The sequence below is a fragment of the Scardinius erythrophthalmus genome, assembly GCF_964197995.2.
Source record: "Scardinius erythrophthalmus genome assembly, chromosome: 16".
Taxonomy (NCBI): Eukaryota; Metazoa; Chordata; class Actinopteri; order Cypriniformes; family Leuciscidae; genus Scardinius; species Scardinius erythrophthalmus.
This window is the reverse complement of record NC_138236.1, coordinates 40796102-40806211: the sequence shown is the minus strand read 5'-3', so window position 1 is coordinate 40806211 and position 10110 is coordinate 40796102. Positions and strand designations below refer to the sequence as shown.

General features: G+C 45.5%; 1 protein-coding gene across 1 annotated transcript in view; it reads left to right on the top strand.

The window, feature by feature from the left end:
- The window catches only part of arhgef2b (rho/rac guanine nucleotide exchange factor (GEF) 2b), a 64476-nt gene that overhangs the window by 29808 nt on the left and 24558 nt on the right, over positions 1-10110 (top strand). The window contains exons 4-11 of the mRNA XM_081388324.1: positions 3530-3593; positions 3755-3887; positions 5041-5150; positions 5380-5523; positions 5891-6141; positions 8568-8693; positions 8774-8891; positions 9373-9624. Coding sequence (XP_081244450.1) covers positions 3530-3593; positions 3755-3887; positions 5041-5150; positions 5380-5523; positions 5891-6141; positions 8568-8693; positions 8774-8891; positions 9373-9624 — 1198 coding nt within the window. The remainder of the gene's footprint in view (positions 1-3529; positions 3594-3754; positions 3888-5040; positions 5151-5379; positions 5524-5890; positions 6142-8567; positions 8694-8773; positions 8892-9372; positions 9625-10110) is intronic.

Here is a 10110-nt window from a genome sequence, read left to right as displayed (position 1 = left end):
ACCCTGACCCTGACCCTGACCCTAACCCTGACCCTGACCCTGACCCTGACCCTGACCCTAACCCTGACCCTGACCTCATGAAGACCAGATAGAGTTCCCTAGATATCAATGATCATATATTAAATGGTTTAACAGTATATTTGAAAATATACAGAATAACATATTGTGTTATATATAATACATAAGGAATTGCAGCTTTTCATGTAATGAAAAATATGACAATAGATTTACTAATATATACATTTTATATTCAGTAATACACTTCATAATATATAGATGTATATGTGATCAGATATGGCTCTGCGTGTGTGATATACTGCTGACAGATTTACTCATGCAGCACAAACACACATATATAGAGAGAAATATATAATGTAATATATTTTTTTATCATTTACAGTATAAATGTTTCATGCTATTTTTGTCTTCATTTATAAACATTTTATATGTATTAATACTGTATATAGTCATTGGTCAGTGCATGTATTGCAGTATATTGAAAAATACAAGCACTAGTTTCCCATATATGGAAATGTATTATATAATATATCGCATTATATTTTTGCAGTATATTCCCATATAAGGTAATTAATTAACTCATTAACTCATGAGTTTGACACTCAACTGACGAACAGATGTTTCGACAAGTCTAATATCCACATCTGGCTGCACAAGGGATTAGATGTTGAGATTTTGGTCTGGAAAGGCAGTATTGTTATCAGATGTGCTTATGGAATATTAATAATCATGTCAACTCACTGTCTAACTAATACTTTAATAATATCCTGACATCTACAGGTTCAATCTAGATATATTACAAATGTAGTGCATTTTACTTCATGTGAAGCAATTAGTGAAACCTAACTGTAAAAAATATGATCTAATATTTTGCATTATTATTATAGATTCACCAGCCCATAGCGAGAGCCGATTATTCAGAGATATTCTCTGGCGAGATCGAGGGTTTGATTTACTTCAGGACCAACTAATGCCACAGGGATCCTCTCATTAATACATCATTATATTATATTTAATGGTTAAAATTAACAACATAGCCCAAACTATCATATTCAACTGCTATTTATTTCCAGATATAATAATTACACTCAATTAAAAACTGAAATGTTTGTATACAACTCCAGACATACGGTAGTTTTCATTTTCATGAACGCTTGTCCTCGTGACACCGATCACTGGCCGATATATCAGTGCATCTCTAGTTATTATAAAGGGTTAATTCACCCAAAAATGAACATTTATGTCATCATTAACTTGTGTCTTTCCAAACCAGTAAGCTTTTTGTTCATCTTCAGAACACAAATGAAGATTTTTCATGAAATCTGAGAGATGGTAAAATAACCCCGTACGAGTCGAGACGTTTGACCCAAGTCTTCTGAAGAGACACGGTTGCTTTATATGATGAACAGATTTATCTAGGCTGTTATTCGCTTATAGACATTGATCAGCTGATGTACAGAGAGCACACGTTTACAGTATTTAATGAGATGTACAGTATGTGTCTTGACCACTGTTTAAACGAATGCAAATAAAAGTCTCATTTAAATCTACTCACATAAAGTGATCATGTCTCTTCAGGAGAACTGGATTAAACGGCTCTTTGTATGAATAACTTATGATCTTGTTCTTGATGATCTTGGGATTGAGGAGATCCTCGAAGTATTCCGTCACGTCTTCCATTGAGGAAGCAGAGGCTGAGGGCTCAGAGGTGGACTCGTCCATCACCCAAGCTGAAGTCTCCAAGGTAGTTAAGAAACTCCTCGGTGGCAAGGGTGGATGAGATCCGCCCTGAGTACCTCAAGTCTCTGGATGTTGTGGGGCTGTCTTGGCTGACACACCTCTGCAACATCGCATGGCGGTCGGGGACAGTACCTCTGGGATGGCAGACCGGGGTGGTGGTCCCTCTTTTTAAGAAGGGGGACCGGAGGGTGTGTTCCAACTACAGGGGGATCACACTTATCAGCCTCCCCGGGACAGTCTATGCCAGGGTACTGGAGAGGAGAATACGGCTGATAGTAGAACCTCGGATTCAGGAGGAACAGTGTGGTTTTCGTCCAGGCCGTGGAACACTGGATCAGCTCTATACCCTCTCCAGGGTGCTGGAGGGTTCGTGGGAGTTTGCCCAACCAGTCCACATGTGCTTTGTGGATTTGGAGAAGGCATTCGACCGTGTCCCTCGCGGCGTCCTGTGGAGGGTGCTCCGGGAGTATGGGGTCAGGGGCCCTTTGCTAAGGGCTGTCCAGTCCCTGTACACCCGGAGCAGGAGCTTGGTTCGCATTGCCGGCAGTAAGTCAGACTTGTTCCCGGTGCATGTTGGACTCCGGCAGGGCTGCCCTTTGTCGCCGGTTCTGCTCATAATTTTTATGGACAGAATTTCTAGGCGCAGCCAGGGGCTGGAGGGGGTCAGGTTTGGGGACTACACGATTTCGTCTCTGCTTTTTGCGGATGATGTTGTCGTGCTGGCCCCATCAGACCAGGACCTCCAGCATGCGCTGGGACGGTTTGCAGCCGAGTGTGAAGCGGATGGGATGAGAATCAGCACCTCCAAATCCGAGGCCATGGTCCTCAGTCGGAAAAGGGTGGCTTGCCCACTTCAGGTTGGTGGAGAGTTCCTGCCTCAAGTGGAGGAGTTTAAGTATCTTGGGGTCTTGTTCACGAGTGAGGGAAGGATGGAACGGGAGATTGACAGACGGATCGGTGCAGCTTCTGCAGTAATGCGGTCGCTGTACCGGTCTGTCGTGGTGAAGAAAGAGCTGAGCCGCAAGGCGAATCTCTCGATTTACCGGTCAATCTACGTTCCTACTCTCACCTATGGTCATGAGCTGTGGGTGATGACCGAAAGGACAAGATCCCGGATACAGGCGGCCGACATGAGCTTTCTCCGCAGGGTGGCTGGGCGATCCCTTAGAGATAGGGTGAGGAGCTCAGAGTAGAGCCGCTGCTCCTCCACATCGAGAGGGGTCAGCTGAGGTGGCTCGGGCATCTGTTCCGGATGCCTCCGGAAGCCTTCCCGGGAAGGTGTTCCGGGCGCGTCCCACTGGGAGGAGACCCCGGGGAAGACCTAGGACACGCTGGAGGGACTATGTCTCCCGGCTGGCCTGGGAACGCCTCGGTGTCCCCCCGGAAGAGCAGGAGGAAGTGTCTAGGGAGAGGGAAGTCTGGGCGTCTCTGCTTAGACTGCTGCCCCCGCGACACGGCCCCGGATAAGCGGAAGAAGATGGATGGATGGATGGATCTTGTTTTGTACTTAGGACAAAAGTTATGAAAGAATATAAAAAATATCAGCACTTGTGTTCTAAAGACTAACAGAAGTCTTGCAGTTCTGGAGCAACACGAGCGAGAGTGAATGATGACAGAATATTAAATTGTCAAGAGAACTTAAATGTTGAGAGAACAACACAGAATAAAGTAAGGGGTAAAGGTTTAGGATATTTAGCATTTCTATTGTATTGTTGAGTGTGTGTATATATTCCAGTGTGTAACACACATTAACACACATTAACGCACACAGCAACAGAGGCTGGCGCTGGTCAGGAACGCTGCGACTCTACATAACGTGGCCCTCCGCAGCAAGAGTGAGTTTTCCTTTCTAATGTTTACTGTTTATTCTTCCTCATGACTGATTACCGTCGCTAATCCTTAATAATAGTAATAACAGTAATAACCCCTGTAAAGACAGCAGTGCCAGTGTTAGACGTGATGTTCTGTGATGAGAGTGTGTGTTGTGCTTCACCAGACCCGATCCTGAAGGAGCGGCCGAGCTCCGCCATCTACCCCTCAGAGACGCTCCGGCAGTCGTTCCTCGGCTCACGGAAAGGCCGGTCCACACTGTCCCTCAACAAGAGCGTCTCCACCAACAACATCGCCGGGTAAAGCACTCATACACTCATGTGTGTGTTAGTAAAGCAGCACATACACTGATGTGTGTGTTACAGGGGTTTTCAACTGCTCACACACAAAATCCTCACTTCTCATTTCTGAAACCTGACACTCAAACACCAGAAACACACACACCAAACCTGCAAAACCAAACACTCATTCTCGGCCTTCGACTTTCATAAAACACTTTTTGCAAACCACAACACACAATTCTCTATGTAACACACACACATCTAACAGGGAGTCTCTTGATTTCCTTTTACAAACACAACCAATCAAAACACCACAGTAATTCATCAGAGCCTCACACACACACACACACACACACACACACACACACACACACACACACACACTCACACACACACACACACTCACACACACACACACACACACACACACACACACACACACACACACATATTCCTCATACACACACTCACACTCACACTCCTCACACACACACACTCCTCACACACACACACACACACACACACACACACACACACACACACACACACACACACATATTCCTCATACACACACTCACACTCACACTCCTCACACACACACACTCCTCACACACACTCACACGTGCAAACACTCATCTCTTTACTGAACACCAGCCAATCATGGCTGTAGAATAGGCCTATAAACAGGTCAAAGGTCGAGTTAAGGGTTTGTCGGACTGTGTAATGCTGTATTCACAACAGTGACAAAATACATAGTTTGGTTTCAATCTTGCTTTCGTGTTTACTGTGAATTTTTCAACATCTCTCTGACAATTACTTTCAATCTTGTCCAGAAATGTACACAGGAGCTCATGAAAGAAGAGCTTTAGGTTTTGAATATGATATATCTAAAAATATAATATTAAGGTAGAGGTGTTTGCAACCTAAGACAATGTTTGCTTTTGAGATGTTAGTGATATTCTGAATGCAGCGCTTCATTCAGCGAGAGATGTGAGGCATTTTGCATTGTGTGTGTGTGGTTCTTGGATCTGTGTGTAAAGTTTTGAAAAGTGTGCAAGCAGTGTAAGAGCACAGATAACTTCTGTTTATGAGTGTGTGAGGGACTCTTTGCTGAAGTGTGGCACAGAGAGTGTGTGAAAGCCTGGTCCTGTAACACTGGTGTTTCCCACAGGAGTCTGAGTGACGACTCTCCTCTCGGCCTGAGGCGCATCCTCTCCCACTCCACAGACTCGCTGAACTTCAGGAACAGAGCCATGTCCATGGAGTCGCTCAATGACGAAGGTGCAGCTCCACACACACACACACACACACACACACACACACACACACACACACACACACACACACACACACACACACACACACACACACACACACACACACACACTCTCTCACACACACACACACACACACACACACACACTCACACTCACACTCACACACACACACACACACTCACACAGCTGTATGTGCTGTAGCCCGCTGCGTTCTCACACACACTCCTCCGCAGGGGAGATGTACTACGCCTCCATGCTGGAGGAGCTGGAGCGGGACGGGAAGGACTTCGAGGTGGACTCCTGGAGTATGGCCGTGGACTCCTCGTACCTGCAGTCTCAGCGCAAAGATGTCATCAAGAGACAGGACGTCATATACGGTGAGCCTTCCTGACCTCACGCGGTCAGCCAGCTCTGGCATGGATCTGATGTTGTCATATGCGAAACACTCTCTCATTTACACCACTTGAGGATGCGGTTCGTTCCAGTTCACTCATTAGTTGTCTTAGTTTCTAATTAGTCCTCACCTGTTCCTGTTCAGTTGATGACCTTCCTCATGTATTTAAGCCTTCAGTCTTCCTCAGGGTCTTGTGCTGGAGTCATTTCGATAACACTTTATAATAATTGCATGCTATTAATCATCAGTTAAGCATTAGTACAGGCAGGACCAGCACTGGGTCAAGCCTCTGACCGAAGCAGTAACAGCAGAAGCCGGTCCTCTTACGGGGTGTCCTCTGTGTTGTGCAGAGCTGATCCAGACGGAGCTGAACCACGTGCGGACGCTGCGGATCATGGACGGGGTGTTCCGCAGAGGCATGACGGAGGAGGTGCTGATGGAGATGGGTGTAGTGAACGCCATCTTCCCCTGCCTGGACCAGCTCTTGTGCATCCACTCCAGCTTCCTCAGCCAGCTCCTGCAGAGGAGGACACACAGCCTGGCTCCCAGCAGCACGCGCAACTTCACCATTCAGAGGCTGGGGGACATACTGGTGGACCAGGTGATCTCCTCACGCACTAATCACGGCTCTGGTCAACACACACATGACTCATCTGTGCATATTAGCGTTTAAATGATTCAAACACACACATGACCTTACTCCTGCATGACAGAGATTCGGCTCTGTCGAATCATAAATAACCCTTTGACTAGTCCGATCACGGCGAACATTCAGATCTGTGTTCTGGTCCAGAGAGAGCCGTTGTCATGTATAGATATGAAACAGCTTCACTAACACACAGTATCGTTATTTCTGTCTTACAATAACTCAGATTATCACAGAAGTTCTGGGAGAAACGTTTATAGTTCAGATATAAACACTGATGTCTACGGTAGTGATCAGAATACAGTAAATCACCTTTTGAAAGTAATGTGACGCTTCAATAAAGACTGTGAATTACACTGTTACACCAGTAGACAAGCGACGGTTACTCCAGAGACTCGTGCAGAAACACTGATTCATCCAGTAATGAAACAAGTGAAGTCGTTATGAGGCAGTCATTGAATCATTCATGGAAAACGATTTTTTAAAAATAAATAATTAATTCATATAATTCATATTCATAACTCCACCCCCACACCTCATCCTAACCCCACCTCCATATCTAATCATAACCCCACCCACATCCTAACTCCACCCCCATGTCTAATCCTAACTCCTCCCCTAATCCTAACTCCACCCTACACCTCATCCTAACTCCTCCCCCTAATCCTAACTCCACCCCATATCTAATCTTAACTCCTCCCCCTAATCCTAACTCCACCCCCATGTCTAATCCTAACTCCTCCCCCTAATCCTAACTCCTCCCTACACCTCATCCTAACCCCACCCCCATATCTAATCCTAACTCCACACCTAATCCTAACTCCTCCCCCATACCTAATCCTACCCATACTGGGGGATTTAGGGGGAGTTATAATCTGGCGGGGGTCAGAATTCGGCACAACACCGGCACTCATTCTTTCACACGCTGAGGAAAGCGCGTCTCTGACACATTAAACCACACTCGTCTGACCGCAGGGCAAGATATGCTCCTGATCTCTCAGAGGAACATCCATATAAACCATCCTGTCCATCCTAGAGGGGAAATGCAGTGGCGTTCGGCTCACAGAGAAATTCTGCATGTCCAGCGGTTAAAACAACACTTACTGGGTCACATGCGTGCTGAACCCAACCACAATAAAGTATGCATAATTACAAACATCCAGTCAAAGAACCGCACATACCACACAAGTGTCGTTGACAGGAAGTGGATATTGATGTGGGTTTGATGGCTATTTCTGGGATGAGGATGGAATGCCCTGATGGGGAAACAACACACACAAATCCCTTATCAATAACTGTTATTTACATTCATACATTTGGCAGACTCTCTTATCTAAAGCTTTTTAAGGTATGCTTTTCGCAAGTAAGATATTGGAAAGCATGGTTTTAGGATTTCTGTGATATAAATATCAAGGAGAGTTTGGAAATGCATTGTGAAGGGCACTGAGGATTCTTAGGATCATTCTGAGACCATCGGATGCACAGGCACAGGTTGTCTAGATTAGTGCTGGGCGGTTTACCGGTTCATACCGAATACCGGTGTTTATTTTTGTTACGATATGAATTTTTAATATACCGCAAAACCGGTGTATGTCGCTTTAATCGGAACGCGGCGCTGCGCGACACAGTCTCACCCCTCATTTACAACACACGTCTGCGGCGCATTACGGCTGCGACAAGGTTTTATTCCGTCCTCCACGCGGTGCGTCAAAATAGACTAGGCGCCTATATTTAGCGAAGCGGCGCGGAGAGCCGCTTCTGGGAAGCTTCGATCTGAAACACAAGCATTGACTAGAATGGGCACGAGACGTGTGGGGGTGAGAGTGTCTTTTTTCTCGCGGCGCGCGTGTTTTTATACTGTATTAACGTATCTGAAGTGAACTGACGGTCTTTAGAAAAGTTTCTTTGTTATTACGATTGAATCTTTCTTTATCTTTCCTGATAAAGCAGTGTTTATGAGCGTTGCTGCTTTGTGTACAGCCGTTACCGGGGAAACCACTGTTTCTGCCGCTCCTAAAGCGCGTCCTGCTGGCACCTCTTAGTAAACAGCCTTGCAAACCTGTATTATTAATATTAGTGTGGATTTTTTCTATAATATTCACTCATGACAATAAAATAGGGCATTATAAGTAAATCTACTGCACTATTTCCTCTCTCACTCAGTAGAAAATGTGGTAAACACCCATCATGCTTGAAAAAAAAACACAAAAAAAAACCCGGTAAAAACCGTGAAACCGGTATAATTTAGAAAAAAACCGTGATGTTGATTTTTGGTCAAACCGCCCAGCACTAGTCTAGATGTATGTGTGCTTCAGCAGTTTAGCAGATCCCTCAGCTCAGTGAGCGGATATTCTGACGCCAGTGTGTGTCGTCTGCATCAGTTCTCAGGGCAGAACGCCGAGGAGATGAGGAAGTGTTACGTGGAGTTCTGCAGCCGGCACCTGAAGGCGGTGAAGCTCTATAAGGAGCTGCTGGCGCGGGACAAGCGGTTCCAGCAGTTCATACGGGTGAGAGCGCACACACGCTTCAGGTTACGCCTGCTTCTGGGGCAGAATGTGTCTAACGTCTGCTCTGTTACCCTGTGAAGCGAGTGAGCAGAGGCTCTCTACTGCGCCGGCACGGGGTCCAGGAGTGCATCTTACTGGTCACGCAGCGCATCACCAAATACCCCGTGCTCATCCAGCGCATACTGGACAACACCAAAGGTGAGACGGCTAACTCTAGTCTGAGGACATAATCTGCGTCATGTCCAACAAGTCAATTAATTCATGAAAATCAGCATCAACACTAGGGTTGGAAATCGAAAATCTAATTTTATATTTGTTCTTTTTTTAATTACTGAGTGTTTATTGTCTTTAATAATGCTCTACATATATTAGTTTGGCTAGTTGTTCTTCTGTGGTTTATTTTAAACCACAGGCAAACACTCCTTGTTCATGATATTCAGCTACAATTGTTAATGTTTTGCAATAAGACTAAATGTGAATGATATATACGTTTTTTGTGCATTTTCGGAATCGAATTTCAGAATCGATAAGCAAAATCTAAACTGGAACCGTTAAAATTGAACCGATACCCAACCCTACTTAACCCTGAGTGCTAGAGAGCGGGCCTGGGCTCCTCATGGACTGTAATGGCCTGTGTGTCCCTCGCTGATCTGAGAACAGACTGTCTCTGCTTCGACAGGGAGTGAAGAGGAGAGCAAGTCTCTGGCTCAGTCTCTGGCCCTGATCCGGGAGCTGCTGTGTTCGGTGGATCAGCAGGTCCAGGAGCTGGAGCGGGCTCAGCGTCTGCAGGAGATCCAGTCGCGCCTGGACCCGCGGGCCGAGACCAAGGTGAAGGGCGGCGGCGTGTTTCGTGGAGCAGAGCTTCTGCGGCGCGGGCTGATCCACGAGGGGGCGCTGCTGTGGAAGACTGCGCAGGGCTCCAGACTCAAAGGTGCCGGCTCAGCGCACCACTACTGTTATACACTCGTCATATATGATGAAGATAGTAATGATTAACACGTGCAAGCACAATTATCCATGAGCCTGATGAATGTTGCAGATGTGTTTTACTATCCACAACCAAATGCCTTTCAACTTGCATGTGCAAAATTCATAAAATGAATGAAAGTGTTGCAATTTGTACAAATTAGAGACATTTTTGTGAATACAAATGTATTCTTGTATTAGTGTATCATAATTTGCGCATGCAACAAAGAAGATGTGCATTTATGGATCAGGTGACACGCGTGCATTCATCGACGTCTCTTCTGAGTCAATCTCATTTGATTCACTCCCACTCCCATAGAACCACTCCTATAGAAAACCATTATAACGATTAACGTGCAATAGCGCGTTGCATGTTCAATAAGGTGTATAGGCTACTGAGTTTTAATATCACCGTCTCACTGCATTAACGATAAGCTTTTTCTTTATAATA